This window comes from Panulirus ornatus, chromosome 11 (assembly GCF_036320965.1).
Source record: "Panulirus ornatus isolate Po-2019 chromosome 11, ASM3632096v1, whole genome shotgun sequence".
NCBI lineage: Eukaryota > Metazoa > Arthropoda > Malacostraca > Decapoda > Palinuridae > Panulirus > Panulirus ornatus.
Window position 1 is genome coordinate 19,064,854 of NC_092234.1, and position 22,281 is coordinate 19,087,134.

General features: G+C 40.4%; 1 protein-coding gene across 5 annotated transcripts in view; it reads right to left on the reverse strand.

Moving 5' to 3' along the window:
• Positions 1–22,281, reverse strand: part of SMC5 (structural maintenance of chromosomes 5) — a 281,105-nt gene that overhangs the window by 220,636 nt on the left and 38,188 nt on the right. For 3 of the 5 annotated variants that reach the window (XR_011713331.1, XM_071666709.1, XM_071666712.1), the window contains 2 exons: positions 9,453–9,537; positions 2,990–3,119 (listed from right to left, as the gene is read on the reverse strand). Coding sequence is in view for 4 of the 5 variants with exons in the window: in XM_071666709.1 (XP_071522810.1) it covers positions 2,990–3,119; positions 9,453–9,537 (215 nt within the window). In the remaining variant the exon portion in view is untranslated. Of the gene's footprint in view, positions 1–2,989; positions 3,120–4,551; positions 4,604–9,452; positions 9,538–22,281 lie in introns of all 5 variants that reach the window. The other 2 variants (XM_071666711.1, XM_071666710.1) reach the window with 1 other exon arrangement.

Genomic DNA, 22,281 nt, shown 5'->3' on the forward strand with positions numbered 1-22,281 from the left:
GGTGAGAGTATCATTACATTTTAGGGAGAATAAAAAGATGTTTTGGAAGGAGGTAAATAATGTACGTAAGACAAGGGAATCAATGGGAACTTTAGAGAAGGGGGCTAATGGGGAGGTGTTAACAAGTAGTGGTGATGTGAGAAGGAGATGGAGTGAGTATTTTGAAGGTTTGTTGAATGTATTTGATGATAGAGTGGCAGATATAGGGTGTCTTGGTCGAGGTGGTGTGCAAAGTGAGAGGGTTAGGGAAAATGATTTGGTAAAAAGAGAAGAGGTAGTAAAAGCTTTGCGGAGGATGAAAGCCGGCAAGGCAGCGGGTTTGGATGGTACTGCAGTGGAATATATTAAAAAAGGGGTGTGACTGTATTGTTGACTGGTTTGTAAGGTTATTTAACGTATGTATGACTCATGGTGAGGTGCCTGAGGAATGGCGGAATGCGTGCATAGTGCCATTGTACAAAGGCAAAGGGTTTAGATAAAAGAGAGTAAATTACCGAGGTATAAGTTTGTTGAGTATTCCTAGGAAATTGTATGGGAGGGTATTGATTGAGAGGGTGAAGGCATATGTACAGAGCATCAGATTGGGGAAGAGCAGTGTGGTTTCAGAAGTGGTAGAGGATGTGTGGATCAGGTGTTTGCTTTGAAGAATGTATGTGAGAAACACTTAGAGAAGCAAATGGATTTGTATGTAGCATTTATGGGTCTGGGGAAGGCATATGATAAAATTGATAGAGATGCTCTGTGGACAGTATTAAGAATATGTGGTGTGGTAGGCAAGCTGTTAGAAGCAGTGAAAAGTTTCTATCGAGGATGTAAGGCATGTGTACGTGTAGGAAGAGAGGAAAGTGATTGGTTCTCAGTGAACGTAGGTTTGCGGCAGGGGTGTGTGATGTCTCCTTGGTTGTTTAATTTGTTTATGGATGGGGTTGTTAGGGAGGTGAATGCAAGAGTTTTGGAAAGAGGGGCAAGTATGCAGTCTGTTGGGGATGAGAGAGCTTGGGAAGCGAGTCAGTTGTTGTTCGCTGATGATACAGCGCTGGTGGCTGATTCGTGTGAGAAACTGCTGAAGCTGGTGACTGAGTTTGGTAAAGTGTGTGAAAGAAGAAAGCTGATAGTAAATGTGAATAAGAGCAAGGTTATTAGGTACAGTAGGGCTGAGGGACAAGTCAATTGGGAGGTAAGTTTGAATGGAGAAAAACTGGAGGAAGTGAAGTGTTTTTGATATCTGGGAGTGGATCTGGCAGCAGATAGAACCATGGAAGCAGAAGTGAATCATAGGGTGGGGGAGGGGGCGAAAGTTGTGGGAGCATTGAAGAATGTGTGGAAGTCGAGAACATTATCTCGGAAAGCAAAGATGGGTATGTTTGAAGGAATAGTGGTTCCAACAATGTTATATGGTTGCGAGGCGTGGGCTATATGTAGAGTTGGGTGGAGGAGAGTGGATGTGCTGGAAATGAGATGTTTGAGAACAATATGTAGTGTGAGGTGGTTTGATCAAGTAAGTAATAATAGGGTAAGAGAGATGTGTTGTAATAAAAAGAGTGTGGCTGAGAGAGCAGAAGAGGGTGTTTTGAAATGGTTTGGTCACATGGAGAGAATGAGTGAGGAAAGATTGACCAAGAGGATATATGTGTCAGAGGTGGAGGGAACAAGGAGAAGCGGGAGACCAAATTGGAGGTGGAAAGATGGAGTGAAAAAGATTTTGAGTGATCGGGGCCTGAACATGCAGTAGGGTGAAAGGCGTGCAAGGAATAGAGTGCATTGAAACGATATGGTGTACTGGGGTCGACCTGCTGTCAATGGATTGAACCAGGGCATGTGACGCGTCTGGGGTAAACCATGGAAAGTTCTGTGGGGCCTGGATGTGGAAAGGGAGCTGTGGTTTCGGTGCATTATTACATGACAGCTAGAGACTGAGTGTGAACGAATGTGGCCTTTGTTGTCTTTTTCTAGCGCTACCTCGCACACATGAGAGGGGAGGGGGTTTTTATTTCATGTGTGGTGGGATGGCCATGGGAATGAATAAAGGCAGCCAGTATGAATTATGTACATGTGTATATATGTATATGTCTGTTTGTGTATATATATGTATACATTGAGATGTATAGGTATGTATATTTGCGTGTTTGGACGTGTATGTATATACATGTGTATGTGGGTGGGTTGGGCAATTCTTTCGTCTGTTTCCTTGTGTATTATTCATTATTCTCTTAACTTTACAGTTCTCCTATCATCTTCTATGGATGCTTATATACCTGTTGCTATTGTTACACGACAATCTGAAGCTTCTCATAACTGTTTAAAGTACAGATGCTCCTGACTTACAATGGTTCAACTTACAATTCTTTGACCTTATGATGGTGCAACAGCGATTTGCATTCAGAGGAAACTTTGAATTTTGATATTTTCCTGGGTTAGTGATATACAATAAGATACTCTTGGGATGCTGCGTAGCAGCAGCAAACTGCAGCTTCCAGTCAGCCACGCGATCACAAGTGTCTTCTACCAGCTATTCTCGAGCCTCATCAGAAAAAGGAGAAACTGATGGACCTGTCAATGTAGCATCCTCATCATCTACTAATTACTATTAGTGTGCTTTCAGCTGTGTATATTAATAGTGAGTACCCATTCAACCATCTTTTTTCTGTACAAGTGTTCAGTAAATTACATGAGATATTCAATACTTTATCATAAAATAGGCTTTGTGTTAGGTGATTTTGTCCAACTGCAGGCTAATGTAAGTGTTCTGAGAAAGTTTAAGGTAGACTATACTGAGCTATGGTGTTCAGTAGGTTAGATGTACAGTATTAAATGTATTTTCGACATGATATTTTCAACTTATCAGGACATAATCCCATCATAAGTCAAGGAGCATCAACAATATTTGTTTCTATCTAGTATCCACAGATGGCACTAGCAGCCTACTGCCACAGTTGGAAAAAAATCATGCATCTCAGTTATCCACAGAATGTCAAAAAGTATGCCTTACCAACTGCCTTCTCTGTTGCCTCTAGCAGTTGCATGCAATTCATTTTGGCAAAGTTGGCAACTCGGTCCTGGGGCAGGAATTGGCAAAGGTTATCAACCTGAATATTGAATGATGCAATCTTTGTCTCAATCTGTAAAGATACAAAAAAAACTATCACTACCATTTCTGCTACTTATGATCTTATTACTACTGTCATCTGAATGCCATTTTCTATTCATGGCAAAGATGATCTGTGAAAAATTTCTCAATACTCCATAATCCCTGAACATCTTAGCACTTCCCTACAAATCATCATCCTAGTCATTAGCATATCCCCTTAATCTGTCTTTTGACTCTATTTTTGGCTTTCTAGATCTACTACCACTCATTCTATTCATTCACAGACTGCCCATATATTTGTGCAATCAACATCCATTCTGCCCATATGAAATGTGTGTGTGTGTGTGTGTGTGTGTGTGTGTGTGTGTGTGTGTGTGTGTGTGTGTGTGTGTGTTGGGTGGGGGTATGTTTTTGAAATGAAGTGTCAGAGGACAATACATGGTGTGAGGTGCTTTGATTAAGTAAAGGGCAAGATATGTGGGTGGTAATACGAAGAGTGTGGTAGAGAGACTGAGTAGGGTGTGCTGAAATACTTTGGACAAATGGAGAGAATGAGTGAAGAAAGGCTGACAGAGAATATATGTGTCAGAAGCGAAGGGAACAAGGAGAAAGGGGAGTCCAAACTGGAGGTGGAAGAATGGGGTGAAAGAGATTTTGAGTGATTGAGGCCTGAATATGCATGAGGGTAAAAGGCATAAATGGGATAGAGTGAACTGGAATGATGTGGTACACTCGGGGTCAATTTGCTGTCAATGGACTGAACCAGAGTATGTGAAGCATCTGGGGTAAACCATGTAAAGGTTTATGGGGCCTGTTTGAGGATAAAGAGCTGTGTTTTGGTGCATTACACATGAGAGCTAGGGAACAGATGTCAGTGGATGCAGACTTTATCTGCTCCTGGTGCTACCTCACTAATGCTGGAAATGGAAATCAAGCATCATAAGAAAATTTATATCACTCCATAGTTCAACAATTCATCACTCTATTCTCTCAGCCCAACCACAAATTTCTGAAGGAACTTGTCAAAACTGTCAACACATTTATAGCCACTCTACAATCAAATGCCCTTCTTTCATTCACACACATAAATAAGGCTTAACAACTGACAGCATCACTGCAACTTGTGGTACATTTTTCTTCCTCACACTCCCATCCTTGGCTCTCCATTAATCTAATTTCTTTTGAATATCATCTGATGCCTCAGCCTCCTCAAATACTATTAAATTTATTATTCTTGTAACCTCAATATATGTCCCTCCATCTATATTTTCTACTTTCATTTCATTTTCTCAATCTAATACATCATGTCTGTATAGGCATTCATACCTAAAATATAATTTTCTTTAATGTTTGTCATGCTTCAGTTAAATTTCACATTACTTGTGTTAAAAGCATAATGCAACACCTACATCTTCCTGTCATCCATCACTACTTTAAATCCATACGTGATTTACGGTACTTACAAGGCATACTCTCTTTAACTGTCCTAGTGATGTGAACAGCCGGTATCTATGGCTGCAAAATAAAATGTCATAATTCAACTTAAATATAAAGCCAACACTCATTATGCTGCCACTTCTGAAACATAATATATTCATCTAATCTATAGGACCAAAAAGAAAATAAGGAAATCAAATACCACTAATAAATAACCAGACAACCAAACAAGTCAACTATCTATCTACCTACTTATCATTACTCTGTTCTCAATCTAATAGATATATCAGATACACAAAGGCTTAGTCTAACATGTTAAACTTTTGATGCTCTGGGCATCAAAGCTCACCAGTGTGACAGTGCTTTTGGAGCAATAATACAAACTTAATTTTTCACAAAATGTCAGATTCCTTAGACACTGTAGACTCTACTGGCTGGCCACAGTTGACAACCTGAGCAAAGGATGAGTTACTGGAGTAGCCTGGAGACAGTGCTTTTGGAGCAATATTAACCTAATTTTTCACAAAACATCAGATTACTTGAACACTGTAGATTCTACTGGCTGGCCACAGTTGACAACATGAACATAGGATGAGTTACTGGAGTACCCTAGAGATCTCAGTAACCTTCTACTGACCAAAACAGACTCTCACATGTTCTTTTCCTACCCATAGGACTATCCCTAATAAACATAGCATTCTTCCATCAGAGAGAGAGAGAGAGAGAGAGAGAGAGAGAGAGAGAGAGAGAGAGAGAGAGAGAGAGAGAGAGAGAGAGAGAGAGAGAGAGAGAGTGAGAGAAAGAGAGTGAGACAGAGAGAGTGAGAGAGAGAAAGAGAGTGAGAGAGAGAAAGAGAGTGAGAGAGAGAGAGTGGGAGAGAGAAAGAGAGTGGGAGAGAGAGTGAGAGTGAGTGAGAGAGTGAGAGAGAGAAAGTGAGAGAGAGAGAGAGAGAGAGAGAGAGAGAGAGAGAGAGAGAGAGAGAGAGAGAGAGAGAGAGAGAGAGAGAGAGAGAGAGAGCTGGATGAATTTATCAGATTAGGATAAAAATCTCTCATTCTGATTTATCTGAAGACACACAGTAGAAATGCACAATGTTGGCAAAAATAAGGTTACACTTTTGAGAACAGGAGAAAGTCCCCACAAAACAACCAAGATCAAACATGTGGACAGGACAGGGAACTGTTCATAAATTTTGCCTACAACAAAGCTATTAAGTTTGTATAGACATTCACTAATATTCATGTTACAATTCTTTGCATATCTAATAATAGAAGATTCAATTATATTTCTCATGGCAAAGGAGTTACAGTTGATAGAATAATTAGCATTACTCCAGTCAATACAATGGTCATAATTCTTAACACGATTAAACAAAGCATCTCATTCTTGTCCTATTCTTATACTATATTCATGTTAAGTCTAATGTAAAGATCCCTACAAGTCTGCCCAATAAAAAACAAATTACACCTTTAACAAGGGGTTCTGTAAACACAGCAGCCCGAAGAATTTTCTGGCGAGTTTTTGATTAAGATATTCTTTATAGTATTGTTATTGCAGAGGTTATATTTACATTAAAGGATTTAAGCAACCTAGGCAGACTGGCAAGGATCTTTATGTTAGACTTAAACAACAAAAATATAGCAGAACAGGACAAGAATTAAATGCTTCATTTCATTATGTTAAAAATTATAACCACTGTATTGACTAAAGTAATGCTAATCCAGTTATTTGCTGTAACTCCTTTATCATGAGAAATACAACTGAATCATCAATGATTAAATACACAAGGAACTATAACATGAATATTAGTGAAAGACTATACAAACTGGATAGCTTTCTTGTCGGCAAAATTTGTGAACAGTTCCATGTCCTGTCCACACAATAAAATTCTACAACAGGCATGGTGCCAGACCCATACACTACAACCGGAAAAACTTGTTTACCAATGGTGTCTTAATCTCACTTCTTCCTTGTTTCTCAACGGACTGTTCTAAGTCTTCTAACTCAATCTAGTATCTCCCCTAACAATGTAATCATTATACGAAATTGAATATGGAAATTTATCTTGTTTCATTTTCCTCATGGTTATGGACAAATACTACATCACACTCATGACTGTAAACTATATATTTTTATGGTGTGCAAAGTGAGAGGGTTAGGGAAAATGATTTGGTAAACAGAGAAGAGGTAGTAAAAGCTTTGCAGAAGATGAAAGCCGGCAAGGCAGCGGGTTTGGATGGTATTTCAGAGAAATTTATTAAAAAAGGGGGTGATTGTATTGTTGACTGGTTAGTAAGGTTATTTAACGTATGTATGATTCATGGTGAGGTATCTGAGCATTGGCGGAATGCTTGCATAGTGCCACTGTACAAAGGCAAAGGGTATAAGAGTGAGTGCTCAAATTATAGAGGTATAAGTTTGTTGAGTATTCCTGGGAAATTAAAGGGAGGGTATTGATTGAGAGGGTGAAGGCATGTACAGAGCATCAGATTGGGGAAGAGCACTGTGGTTTCAGAAGTTGTAGAGGATGTGTGGATCAGGTGTTTGCTTTGAAGAATGTATGTGAGAAATACTTAGAAAAGCAAATGGATTTGTATGTAGCATTTATGGATTTGGAGAAGGCATATGATAGAGTTGATAGAGATGCTCTGTGGAAGGTATTAAGAATATATGGTGTGGGAGGCAAGTTGTTAGAAGAAGTGAAAAGTTTTTATCGAGGATGTAAGGCATGTGTACGTGTAGGAAGAGAGGAAAGTGATTGGTTCTCAGTGAATGTAGGTTTGCGGCAGGGGTGTGTGATGTTTCCATGGTTGTTTAATTTGTTTATGGATGGGGTTGTTAGGCAGGTGAATGCAAGTTTTGGAAAAAGGGGCAAGTATGCAGTCTGTTGTGGATGAGAGAGCTTGGGAAGTGAGTCAGTCGTTGTTTGCTGATGATACAGCGCTGGTGGCTGATTCATGTGAGAAACTGCAGAAGCTAGTGACTGAGTTTGGTAAAGTGTGTGAAAGAAGAAAGTTGAGAGTAAATGTGAATAAGAATAAGGTTATTAGGTACAGTAGGGTTGAGGGTCAAGTCAATTGAGAGGTAAATTTGAATGGAGAAAAACTGGAGGAAGTGAAGGGTTTTAGATATCTGGGAGTGGATTTGGCAGCAGATGGAACCATGGAAGTGGAAGTGAATCATAGGGTGGGGGAGGGGGGCAAAAATTCTGGGAGCCTTGAAGATTGTGTGGAAGCCAAGAACATTATCTCGGAAAGCAAAAATGGGTATGTTTGAAGGAATAGTGGTTCCAACAATGTTGTATGGTTGCGAGGCGTAGGCTATGGATAGAGTTGTGCGCAGGAGGGTGGATGTGCTGGAAATGAGATGTTTCAGGACAATATGTGGTGTGAGGTGGTTTGATCGAGTAAGTAATAATAGGGTAAGAGAGATGTGTGGTAATAAAAAGAGTGTGGTTGAGAGAGCAGAGAGCCTTTCACCTTGTGAAGTGGATTGATAGAGTAATTAATAAAAGGGTAAGAGAGATATGTGGTAATAAAAAGAGTGTGGTTGAGAGAGCAGAAGAGGGTGTGTTGAAATGGTTTGGAAATATGGAAAGAATGAGTGAGGAAAGGTTGACAAAGAGGACATATGTGTCAGAGGGGGAGAGAACAAGGAGAAGCAGGAAACCAAACTGGAGGTGGAAAGATGGCATGAAAAAGATTTTGAGCAACTGGGGCCTGAACAAACAGGAGGGTGAGAGGCATGCAAGGGAAAGAGTGAATAGGAACGACATGGTATATCAGGGTCGATGTGCTGTCCATGGGCAGATCCAAGGCATGTGAAACGTCTGGGGTAAACCATAAAAAGGTCATTGGGGCCTGGATCTGGATAAGGAGCTGTGGTTTTAGTGCATTACACATGACAGCTTGAGACTGAGTGTGAACGAATGTGGCCTTTTTTGCCTGTTTTCCTGGCGCTACCTTGCCGAAGCAAGGGGTAGTAATGCTGTTTCCTGTGGGGCAGGGTGGCACCAGGAATGGATAAGGCAAGCAAGTATAAATATGTACATGTGTATATATATGTAAATGTGTATGTGTATGTATATGTGTATATGTGTGGGAATTTATGTATATATATGTTGGAAAGGATTACAATTTTGCGCGTGATCAAGATATTCCTATGAGTCCACAAGGAAAATGAAACACGAAAAGCTCCCAAGTGCACTTTCGTGTTTACCAAATGGCGTCCTAGCTTCGTCTCTTTAATGTATATCAACTGACTGTTATATTTCTCTCTTGTGTCTCCCCTGATGATGTGATTATTACACAAAAGTGCACTTGGGAACCTTTCGTGTTTCATTTTCCCCGTGGACTCAAAGGAGTATATATATGTGTATATGAGTGGATGGGACGTTCTCCGTCTATTTCCTGGCACTACCTCACTGACACGGGAAGCGGCAATCAAGTGTAAAAAAAAGAAAACATACATATAAAGAAATAATGAGATAGCCTTGATTAAGGCATGCATTTGCACAGGCCATCTTAGCTGAAAAAGTCTGCTACTTACCAAAAATCACAACTAAGTGGAAAATGAGAGCTTCCTTATGTTCTTGTGGTTTCAGAATGACTTCATTCATTGATCAGAGTTTAGAATCTCTATTGAAGCTTCCCTCACTTGTCTCTTTCCGCTTCATTTCGCACAACCTTCACCAGTTTTATTCACAGATCAAAATCAAAGTCACAACTCATCTGTCATTCAGGTAAACAGCCATATTAGTTGAAGTACCTCGAATTATTAGAAACCAGATCATGAGAATTTTTCTGTATGGTACATTGTCTTCCTCAGATGTACAGGAATACCTTACCTAAGTATGCAGTCCTAACACATAATGTTTAAAAGAATAAATGAAAATGAAGGAACTATATACAAAAATGTGAACTCTTACCACTTTTTTCTGCACCTCCTTGCCCTGTAAAAACCAGTGTGACTTCTTTTTACGGTCAAACATTCTCTTAATGATGACATTAGTGCTGTAAAGAAAGATGAGCGTATTGTTAGTATTCACATACATGGAAAAATACAAGTATACAGTGTGGGAGAAAAGTTACTGAAAGCAATGAAGAGCTTTTATCAAGAGAACAAAGGCAATGTGCAAGTAGAAAGACTGGGGATTATGTGGTTCCACTGAAGGCAGGTATGCAGCAGGGGTGTGTGATATCCCCATGGCTATTTACCTGATTATGGATGGGGTGGTGTGGAAGGTGGATGTGAGAGTCTAGGAAAGCAAGTAGGTCTGCAGTTTGCAGAGGCTCAGTAAGAGCAGGAAGCGAGTCATTGTTATATGCTAATGACAGAGCTCTGTGGGCAGATTCAAATAAGAAACTAAAGAAACTTCATTTCTGAGTTTGGGAGAGTATGTCAAAGAAGAATGCTGAGAGAGAGAGAGAGAGAGAGAGAGAGAGAGAGAGAGAGAGAGAGAGAGAGAGAGAGAGAGAGAGAGAGAGAGAGAGAGAGAGGGAGAGAGAGAGAGAGACAGAGAGAGAGAGACAGAGAGAGAGAGACAGAGAGAGAGAGAGGAGAGAGAGAGAGAGAGAGAGGAGAGAGAGAGAGAGAGAGAGAGAGAGAGAGAGAGAGAGAGAGAGAGAGAGAGAGAGAGAGAGAGAGAGAGAGAATTGCTGGTTGGAATATACATTTGAATGGGGAGAACCTGAAAGATGTGTTGAGATGGAGATAACTGGGAGTCTATATAGCCTTAGAGGCTGAAGTAAGTCACAGGGTGGTTGACAGGGATAAGGTACTGGGCACAATGAGAAGTGTGTGGAAAGAGAAGTCACTGTCTCTGATGGCAAAAATCAGTATACATGATGGTATAATGGTCTCTACTGTATTCCATGTATGCTAGGCATGAGCCCTTAAACAAAAAGCACAAAAGAGAGGAGGATATGCTGGAAATGAACTGCGGTGGTAGGAGGGTTGTTCAAATAAGAAATGATAGGGTAAGAAAGAAGCATGGTGGTAACAAGAGTGGGTATGTGACACATGAAGAGGGTGTACTGAAACAGTTTGGACAAGGAAAAGATGAGAGAGGAGAGGCTGACTGTGAGAAGTGGAGGGAACAAGGAGAAAGAAAACCAAGGAGGAGGTGCAAGGGTGGAGTGACGGTGCTTTGAGTGTCCAAGATGAGAGGGTGCTGTGAGTGCTCAAGACCTGAATATGCAAGAGGGTTATGAGCAAGAATGGGATAGAGCAAACTTGAACAACTTAATATATGGGGGGGGTGACATGCTATCAATAGGATGAAACAGGAATCCATGGAAAGGTCTATGGGGTTTACCTGTGGTTAGAGAGGCTCTAGATTCTGTGCATCATACATGAGAGCTTGAGAAAGGATGTGAGCAAATCCAGGCAGTTCATCTGGTCCAGGGATTACCTCACTTTGCAGGGTCTAATGAGCAAGTATGAAGCAGAAAAAATTCGGCCAATTGCAAACCAAGCACATACAAACATCTTTAACCACTCCTGGCTACCTGACAAAATCCCTAATATCTCAAAACATTTTAACATAATACCAATCCTATAATCCTCTAAACAGCCCAACCCCTCCTATCCCTATTGCCCAACATCACTTTTGTCATCAGCATCCAAACTCCATGAGAAAATGATCTCCAACAGAATCAAGCAAATATTCCATTCTCACCCACACAACATGATTTCAGATGCAACCACTCCACCACCACTCTACACACTGACCTGACACATAACATCCCAGATAGCTTCAACCAACCACAATTCACACCTACACAATGCTAGTGGTAGTAGACATATACAAAACACCTGAAACCATCCTACACAACAGTGACATAAATTGGTTGGCCACTTTCATAGCCAGATGCCAGAGTTCCCCTAGGAGCAGCTCATCCTCCAAGTTTCTTCGATCTCTTCCTAAATAACCTTCCATAACCTCCAGCAAAGCAAAATATGGATGAAATCTCACATGCAGTCGACCTTACAATGACATCAAAGCAACAACAAACAAGCATCAATACATTACACAACTGGAACTATGACTCACCAAGAACTTAACATCTGCATTTCCACAGAAGTCTTCAATCATTCTCTAACCCCACACAGATATGAATCCAGCTCACACACCCTATCATCTTCAATGGACCCATCAATCTCACGGAACAAAAAACTAACCATTCTCGGTATTACATTCAACACACATACACAAAATTAATCCCAACACTAATAACATTAATATAAACAACATACACACTAAATGCCTCCAGAACACTAACTGGCACTGGCAGTTCATCTGCTCCATCCTAAACTATGTTTCACCTGCTTCATTTTCCACCCTCTTAAAAGAAAACATAAAGCTCCAAACCACACAAAACAGAACACTCAGAAGAATCACAAGCTGCCTAACCAACACAGATACTCAACACTTATCTAATTGGATAAGGCTACCTCCCCTTTACAGTTTCTGCTCCAAGATATGTATTTGGATATATTGTAAAAGACAGCTACTGCTCATCTTGAGCATCTTGAGTTTCCTAACTCTGACACCATGTGGCTCAAAGTTTCTCTAATTTCTATATCTGTGCTATTATATAAATACAAAGGAATCCAAACAGCAACAGTCCCTCCAAGGCTGTTTGTGGCAGTGGAAGAGATACAAAAATCATAGATCATTATGGTAAGAGTAGAAACACATACGTATTGAAAATAAAAAATATCAACTTATGAAGCCAAGGAGGCATTAAATAATGTCAGTCATGGATTTAAAGCAAAATATTTACCAAACCTGTGCTTAAACATATCTATGGTTCTCCTTTCTACCACTCTAATTGGCAAATCATTTCATTTGTTAACAATCCTGATTAAGAATTCTAATTGGCAAATCATTTCATTTGTTAACAATCCTGATTAAGAATAAGTATTTCCCCTTATTCAAGGCAAAATGTTTGCCCTATGTGCAAGTCACCCGATCAAGACTATCAAACCCTTCAACAATTTTGAATGCCTGTATCACATCACCCCTTAACCTTTTCTTTTCTAAACTACATAGATTTAAGTGGTTTAGTTGGTTCCAATAGGATTTGTTTCTCAGTCTGGGAATCATCGTGGAAACTTATCTCTGTATCCTCTTCACTATGTCTATCTTTCCTCAAGTAGAGTAACTAAATCACAATACCATATTCAAGATGGGGATACACAAGTGCTTTTTAAAGAGTAAGGATAATTTACCTGGACTTAAATTTGACAGCCCTAACTACAAACCTGAGTTTTATTCACCTTTTGAACTTCTTCAAAACACTGTTTACTTGGCATTAGATCACCAGAGATTATTACACCTAAGTCTTTTTCCTCATTTACCTTTTGAAGTTAAACAAAATTCATAATGTAGTTTGCCTTATCATTTTTACAAATGACATGTAAGACCTTGTAGTTATCAATATCACAATTCATTTGCCACCTACAAGCCCAGCCCATTACTTTGTCTCTGTCCATATGAAGCTGCAGAAGTTCAATTTCTGCTGCAGATTTATTTCCTAACTTAGTATCATCTGCAAATTTTGATATTTAGCAATGGAACCCATTACCAATACCATAAATATACTATATCAGAAAGAAACCTAATCCCAATACTAATCATTTTGTGGTCCACCAATTCTTACGTTTAACAATTCTGAGGCTTGATCACTTATCACAACTCTTCATTTACGGCCAGTCAAACAATTTCCTAACCACTGAAGTACAAGCCCCATCAACACCATGTGACCATCAGGTTGTAGTCTTTGATGTGGAACTTTATTGGATGCTTTTTGAAAATCTAGATAGATGAAATCAGGTGCTTTACTTTCATCATACATGCTGATTATATCATTGAAGAAATCAAGACTTGTCAGATATGAATGATTTCATTGAAAACCATGCTGAGGGGTCCTCTAAAAGGTTTATAATCTCATCCCAAATTATGTTTTCCATAAATTTACTAACTACAGATGCTAAGGTGATTTGCCAATAATTTCTGGGCAGTGATTTACTACCTTTTTTGAAAATGCATGCTACATTAGCAAGCTTGCATTCCTCTGGAACTCTCCCAACAGCAAGAGACTTATTGGAAACAGTAGTCAAGGGTTTAAATGTCTCATGTTTCACCTCTTTCACTGTCCTCAGATAAAACTTATCTAGGCCAGCCATTCTATTTTCACTTCTTACATCCATCTGTTGCAAAATGTTTTCCTCTTTTAGCATTGAAAGTGGATTCAGGGAATGAGCTATATCTTTAATTGTAAATAAAGACGTGACAAAATCATTCAAAAATCTTCGCCATGTCTTCATTGTCATGAACCAAATCATCATTTTCAGTTATCAATGAACTAATTGACTGGTTATAACTTGCTTGCTTCTAACATACCTATAAAACTCCTTCAGGTTTCTTTTGCTCTTTACAGCAATATATGCTTCATAATGATATCTACTCTGACATGTAGTTTCTTGATGAAGGCTTCCATAATTTGCTCTGTCAAGCTCATCACTGGTCTCTTTGAGCTTCTTATGCACTAGTTTCTTAAAAAACAAATTCATTTATGTCACTGTTCCACCCACCATTTTGGCTTGGCACTGGCAAAAACTTTCTAATAAACATTGGCACATATATTTCATCCACTGCTTTGAACATTGTACTTAAGCAATCCCAACCTTCTTCCACATTGCTTTCATTTGTGATATCATCCTAAGTTTGCCTATCAAGAGCAATGCCAAGAGCCTTAAAATCAGGAAGTCTAAATCTTTTTTCTTTTACAAGTCACATATTGACCAGCATTACAGCCAATGATGAAAGTTCACTCAAAAGTAATTTGCTGGTGATCACTCTTACCAAACTTTTCTCTGGCTTCAATACTGTTAACAAGATCCTCATTTGTAGTTAGAACTAAATTTAATATATTCTATGCACATATAAGTTTATCAACATATTGTATCAGGGTACTATTAAGCAGATTTAGGTAAATCCCATACCCCGAGCTACTGGAAAGGCACTCTCCTCACTCAGATAATGGTGTGTTGTTTTGGTCAAATCGTTTTCATTACTTATTTCAACTAACTGATCATACAGTTTTTCGTCTACCTCTGGTGTCTGTGCAGGAGTATATAATCCTACTGCTGTTTTCTTTCAAAACTTATCTTTGGTTTCTAAAAAAGTGAAGTCGATTTTATCAACAGCAACATTTTTAAGTACAGGATTTAGATAAGCTTTAAGAAAGAGCAAGACACCAAGGCCTACTTTACTTCCCTTATCACTATTAAACATTTTTTTTTTTTTTTTTTTTTTTTTTTTTTTATACTTTGTCGCTGTCTCCCGCGTTTGCGAGGTAGCGCAAGGAAACAGACGAAAGAAATGCCCCCCCCCCCCATACACATGTACATACACACGTCCACACACGCAAATATACATACCTACACAGCTTTCCATGGTTTACCCCAGACGCTTCACATGCCTTGCTTCAATCCACTGACAGCACGTCAACCCCTGTATACCACATGACTCCAATTCACTCTATTTCTTGCCCTCCTTTCACCCTCCTGCATGTTCAGGCCCCGATCACACAAAATCTTTTTCACTCCATCTTTCCACCTCCAATTTGGTCTCCCTCTTCTCCTCGTTCCCTCCACCTCCGACACATATATCCTCTTGGTTAATCTCTCCTCACTCATTCTCTCCATGTGCCCAAACCATTTCAAAACACCCTCTTCTGCTCTCTCAACCACGCTCTTTTTATTTCCACACATCTCTCTTACCCTTACGTTACTTACTCGATCAAACCACCTCACACCACACATTGTCCTCAAACATCTCATTTCCAGCACATCCATCCTCCTGCGCACAACTCTATCCATAGCCCACGCCTCGCAACCATACAACATTGTTGGAACCACTATTCCCTCAAACATACCCATTTTTGCTTTCCGAGATAATGTTCTCGACTTCCACACATTTTTCAAGGCTCCCAAAATTTTCGCCCCCTCCCCCACCCTATGATCCACTTCCGCTTCCATGGTTCCATCCGCTGACAGATCCACTCCCAGATATCTAAAACACTTCACTTCCTCCAGTTTTTCTCCATTCAAACTCACCTCCCAATTGACTTGACCCTCACCCCTACTGTACCTAATAACCTTGCTCTTATTCACATTTACTCTCAACTTTCTTCTTCCACACACTTTACCAAACTCAGTCACCAGCTTCTGCAGTTTCTCACATGAATCAGCCACCAGCGCTGTATCATCAGCGAACAGCAACTGACTCACTTCCCAAGCTCTCTCATCCCCAACAGACTTCATACTTGCCCCTCTTTCCAGGACTCTTGCATTTACCTCCCTTACAACCCCATCCATAAACAAATTAAACAACCATGGAGACATCACACACCCCTGCCGCAAACCTACATTCACTGAGAACCAATCACTTTCCTCTCTTCCTACACGTACACATGTACCTAAAAATTTTGTTTTTGGCAAGGAAATCTATTTCCAATATCTAGCTAAGATTTAGGGTGGTGTGCGAAGTGAAAGGGTCAGGGAGAATGGTTTGGTAAACAGAGGTAGTGAAAGCTTTGTAGAAAATGAAAGGCGTTAATGTGGCAGGTTTGGACGGTATTACAGTGAAATTTATTCAAAAAGGGGGTGACTGTGTTGTTGAATGGTTGGTAAGGATGATTAATGTATGTATGGATCATGGTGAGGTGCCTGAGGATTGGCAAAATGCATGCATAGTGCCACTGTACACAGGCAAAGGGGATAAAGGTGAGTGTTCAATTTATAGGGGCATAAGTTTGAGTATTCCTTGGAAATCATATGAGAGGGTATTGATTAAGAGGGTAAAGACATGTACAGAGCATCAGATTGGAGAAGAACAGTGTGGGTTCAGAAATGGTAGAAGATGTGTGGATCAGGTGTTGGCTTTGAAGAATGTATGTGAGAAATACTTGGAAAAACAGATGGATCTGTATGCAGCATTTATGGATCTGGAAAAGGTATATGATAGGGATGATAAGAGATGCTTTGTGGAAGGTTTAAAGAGTATATGATGTGGGATGTAAGTTGCCAGAAGCAGTGAAAAGTTTTTACTAAGGATGTAAGGCATGTGTCCAAGTAGGAAGAGAGGAAAGTGATTGGTTCCCAGTGAATGTCGGTTTGCGGTACGGATGTGTGATGTCTCCATGGTTGTTTAATTTGTTTATGGATGGGGTGGTTAGGAAGGTGAATGCAAGGGTTTTGGAGACAGGGGTGAGTATGCAGTCTGTTGTGGATGAGAGAGCTTGGGAAGTGAGTCAGGCATTGTTCGCTAATGATACAGCTCAAGTGGCTGATTTGGGTGAGAAACTGCAGAAGTTGGTGACTGAGTTTGGAAAAGTGTGTGAAAGAAGAAAGTTGAGAGTAAATGTGAATAAGAGCAAGGTCATCAGGTTCAGTAGGGTTGAGGGACAAGTTAATTGGGATGTAAGTTTGAATGGAGAAAAACTGGAGGAAGTGAAGTGTTTTAGATATCTTGGAGTGGACTTAGCAACGGATGGAACCACGAAAACGGAAATGAGTCACAGGGTGGGAGAGGGAGGCAAAGGTTCTGGGAGCGTTGAAGAATGTGTGGTAGGTGAGAATGTTATCTTGGAGAGCAAAAATGGGTATGTTTGAAGGAACAGTAGTTCCAACAATGTAATATGGTTGTGAGGCATGGGGTACAGACAGGGTTGTACGGAGGAGGGTGGATGTGTTGGAAATGAAATGTTTGAGGACAAAATTTGGAGTGAGGTGGTTTGATTAAGTAATGAAAGGGTAAGAGACACGTGGTAATAAAGAAAGTGTGGTTGAGAGAGCAGAAGAAGGTGTCTTGAAAGAGTTTGGACATATGGAGAGAATGAGTGAGGAAAGATTGACAAAGAGGAATTGTGCCAGAGGTTGAAGGAACATGGAGAAGCAGGAGACCAAATTGGAGGGGGAAGGATGGAGTGAAAAAGATTCTGAGTGACTGAGGCGTGAACATACAGGAGAGTGAAAGGTGTGCAAGGAAAAGAGTGAATTGAAACGATGTGATATACCAGGGTCGACATGCTGTAAATGGACTGAACCAGGGCATGTGAAGCATCTGGGGTAAACCATGATAATGTCTGTGGGGCCTGGATGTGGATAGGGAGTTGTGGTTTTGGTGTATTACACATGACAGCTAGAGACTGAGTGTTGAATAAATGCGGCTTTTTTGTCCTTTCCTGACGCTACCTCGCTGAAGGGGGTGGTAGGAAGCTATTTCCTGTGTGGCACAGTAGCAACAAGAATGGATGAAGTCGGGGAAGTATGAATATGTATATGTGTATATTTATGTGTATGTACGTGCATGTATATGTATGTATATGTTGATATGTTTATCCTGGGGATGAGGGAGAAAGAATACTTCCCACATATTCCCTGCGTGTCGTAGAAGGTGACTAAAAGGGGAGGGAGTGAGCGGGGGCTGGAAATCCTCCCCTCTCATTTTCAATTTTCCAGAAGAAGGAACAGAGAAGAGGGCCAAGTGAGGATTTTCCTCAAAGGCTCAGTCCTCTGTTCTTAACACTACCTCACTAATGTGGGAAATGGCAAATAGTATGTAAAAAAAATGTTGATATGTATATGTATATGTATGTGCATGTATGGGCATTTATGTATATGTGAGTGGATGGGCCAACTTCATCTGTTTCCAAGCACTAACTCGTTGATGCAGTAAACAGCAATTCAGTATAATAAATACAATATTAAATTCTTCCAATGCAGTTGTCTCTAACCCTAAAAATCTTTTATGAACACTCCATACATTAACACAGAATATTCTAATACACAACTGACACTTTTTTCATTTGTATGAATACATAGAGCAGTGGCAGTGGGGAGTCCACTTATGTGAACAAAGCCCATAACCTCAACTTGAAGTGCCTCATCCTGTTTGCTACCTGCCTTGTTCCCTGCTTCCATCAGAAAATTGATTTCATGCTGCTCTGTTCTGCCTTTCCTTGACCTGCCTCATTCCCAAATGGTGAAGCCAGCTGACACATCCCATCATGCATCCCCATCTGCCCATTCCCCACTGCTACTGTGCTTCTACCTGAGAATCAAATACTTGGCTCCTATTCTGCAATGTTCCTACCCTGTATTGTATCTCTGACCTCTAGTTTACCTAACCTGCCATGTCCCCTCTTACCCTGAATCCCTCTTTTGGCTTTCCTATGTTAAGAACCTAAATAATTTATGTCTGTCAAAAAAAGAGCCCAATATCTCATCTAATACTCTGCCAAGATGGGTTTTCCCTGTTCTATTCAAGTGGAGTCTTCATTTGGCACAAGGCTTTTATCTCTCCAAAAATGATCCCATAAATCTATACAAAAGACATTTTCCTCCTCCCCACACGGAGCTCAACTTTACTGTTCATTCCCAGCATTCTACTGAGGATGCAGGAATTTACATCACATTTGGGCAGCAATCCTGATATAACTAACTTTCTATGGCTCTCTTTGAACTTGGAGATGAGACTCCTCTGATTTGTTAAGAGTTCTTCTGATTTCCCATTGAATATACTATCTGTCCCGGCCTGAACAACAACCATCAAATCCTTGGGAGCGTTTGAGAGAATGTCGTCAAACTTCCCCAGAATATCTTCTTATATTGCACCAGGAAAGCACAGATTTCTCCTCTTCCCCTTAACACAAAATTCCTGGTACTAGACCCTAATTAAGGAATCCTTAGCTAGAATGATGCTATGATCATGCTGTACTTCATCTTCAGGAAAACTAAACCGATTCTGAGTAGGAGTCTCTCTTTCCTGAACTTCTGCTTGTGGACAAGTCTTCCTAGCAGGTTTAAAGGTATATTTATCCTTCAACTTTGTCTCCACAGAAACCAACCTATCTTCTAGGTTCTTTATCTTATTTGTCACCAAAGATTCATGCTCCTGCACATCAACTATTTTTGCAATGACATGGCCAACACAATTTTCTCTGATTTTTTTCTTAGGTTAGCTGAAATGGCACAGACAGCATAGGCCCTAATCAAGGCCATCCCATCAACACAATGAAGAATGTGTGGAAGGAGAGAAGGTTATCTTGGAGAGCAAAAAAAGCTATGTTTGAAGAAACAAATGTAACAAATGTGGCCTTTTTTTTTGTCTGTTTTCCTATCGCGACCTTGCTGAAGCAAGGGGTAGCGATGCTGTTTCCTATGGGGCAGGGCAGCGACAGGAATGGATGAAGGCAAGCATGAATATGTACATGTTTATATATGAATATTTACATGTGTATATATGTACATGTCCAAGTGTATGTATATTTACACATATATGTCTATGTTGATATGTAAATGTATATGAGCATTTATGGGCATAAGTGCGTAAGACAAGGGAGCAAATGGGAACTTCAGTGAAGGGGGCTAATGGGGAGGTGATAACAAGTAGTGGTAATGTGAGAGGAATATGGAGTGAGTATTTTGAAGGTTTGTTGAATGTGTTTGATGATAGGGTGGCAGATATAGGGTGTTTTGGTCGAGGTGGTGTGCAAAGTGAGAGGGTTGGGGAAAATTATTTGGTAAACAGAGAAGAGGTAGTAAAAGCTTTGCGGAAGATGAAAGCCAGCAAGGCAGCGGGTTTGGATGGGGTTGCAGTGGAATTTATTAAAAAAGGGGGTGACAGTATTGTTGACTGGTTAGTAAGGTTATTTAATGCATGTATGATTCATGGTGAGGTGCCTGAGGATCAGCGGAATGCTTGCATAGTGCCATTGTACAAAGGCAAAGGGGATGAGTGAGTGCTCAAATTACAGAGGTATAAGTTTGTTGAGTATTCCTGGGAAATCATATGGGAGGGTATTGACTGAGAGGGTGAAGGCAAATGGATTTGTATGTAGCATTTATGGATCTGGAGAAGGCATATGATAGAGTTGATAGAGATGCTCTGTGGAAGGTATCAAGAATATATGGTGTGGGAGGCAAGTTGTTAGAAGCAGTGAAAAGTTTTTTTATCGAGGAGTAAGGCATGTGTACGTGTAGGAAGAGAGGAAAGAGATTGGTTCTCAGTGAATGTAGGTTTGCAGCAAGGGTGCATGATGTCTCCATGGTTGTTTAATTTGTTTATGGATGGGGTTGTTAGGCAGGTGAATACAAGAGTTTTGGAGAGAGGGGCAAGTATGCAGTCTGTTGTGGATGAGAGAGCTTGGGAAGTGAGTCAGTTGTTGTTTGCTGATGATACAGCGCTGGTGGCTGATTCATGTGAGAAACTGCAGAAGCTAGTGACTGAGTTTGGTAAAGTGTGTGAAAGAAGAAAGTTGAGAGTAAATGTGAATAAGAGTAAGGTTATTAGGTACAGTAAGGTTGAGAGTCAAGTCAATTGAGAGGTAAATTTCAATGGAGAAAAACTGGAGGAAGTGAGGGGTTTTAGATATCTGGGAATAGATTTGGCAGCAGATAGAACAATGGAAGCGGAAGTGAATCATAGGGTGGGGGAGGGGGCAAAAATTCTGGGAGCCTTGAAGAATGTTAGGAAGTCGAGAACACTATCTCGGAAAGCAAAAATGGGTATGTTTGAAGGAATAGTGGTTCCAACAATGTTGTATGGTTGCGAGACGTGGGCTATGGATAGAGTTGTGCGCAGGAGGGTGGATGTGCTGGAAAGGATATGTTTGAGGACAATATGTGGTGTGAGGTGGTTTGATCGAGTAAATAATGTAAGGGTAAGAGAAATGTGTGGAAATAAAAAGAGTGTGGTTGAGAGAGCAAAAGAGGGTGTTTTGAAATGGTTTGGTCACATGGAGAGAAGGAGTGAGGAAAGATTGACAAAGAGGATATATGTGTCAGAGGTGGAGGGAACGAGGAGAAGTGGGAGATCAAATTGGAGGTGGAAAAATGGAGTGAAAAAGATTTTGAGTGATCGGGGCCTGAACATACAGGAGGGTGAAAGGCATGCAAGGAAGAGAGTGAATTGGAACGATGTGGTATACCGGGGTCGACGTGCTGTCAATAGATTGAACCAGGGCATGTGAAGCGTCTGGGGTAAACCATGGAAAGTTCTGTGGGGCCTGGATGTGGAAAGGGAGCTATGGTTTCAGTGCATTATTACATGACAGCTAGAGACTGAGTGTGAACGAATGGGGCCTTTGTTGTCTTTTCCTAGCGCTACCTCGCACACATGAGGGGGGAGGGGGTTGTTATTCCATGTGTGGCGAGGTGGCGATGGGAATGAATAAAGGCAGACAGTATGAATTATGTACATGTGTATATATGTATATGTCTGTGTATATATATGTATACATTGAGATGTATAGGTATGTATATTTGCGTGTGTGGACGTGTATGCATATACATGTGTATGTGGATGGGTTGGGCCATTCTTTCGTCTGTTTCCTTGTGCTACCTTGCTAACGCGAGAGGCAGCAACAAAGCAAAATATAAAAAATGAGTGGATGGGCTATTCTTCGACTGTTTCCTGGCACTACCTCACCGTCGTGGGAAACATCGACTACGTAAAAGAAATAAATGAATATATTATCATTTATCATAATAAATATATGTAAAAGTTTGCCGAGTATTCCAGGGAAATTATATAGGAGGGTATTAACTGAGAGGATGTAGGCATGTACAGAGGATCAGACTGGGGAATAGCAGTGTGGTTTCAGAAGTGGTAGAGGATGTGTGGATCAGGTGTTTGCTTTGAAGAAAGCATATGAGAAATACTTAGAAAAACAAAGGGATCT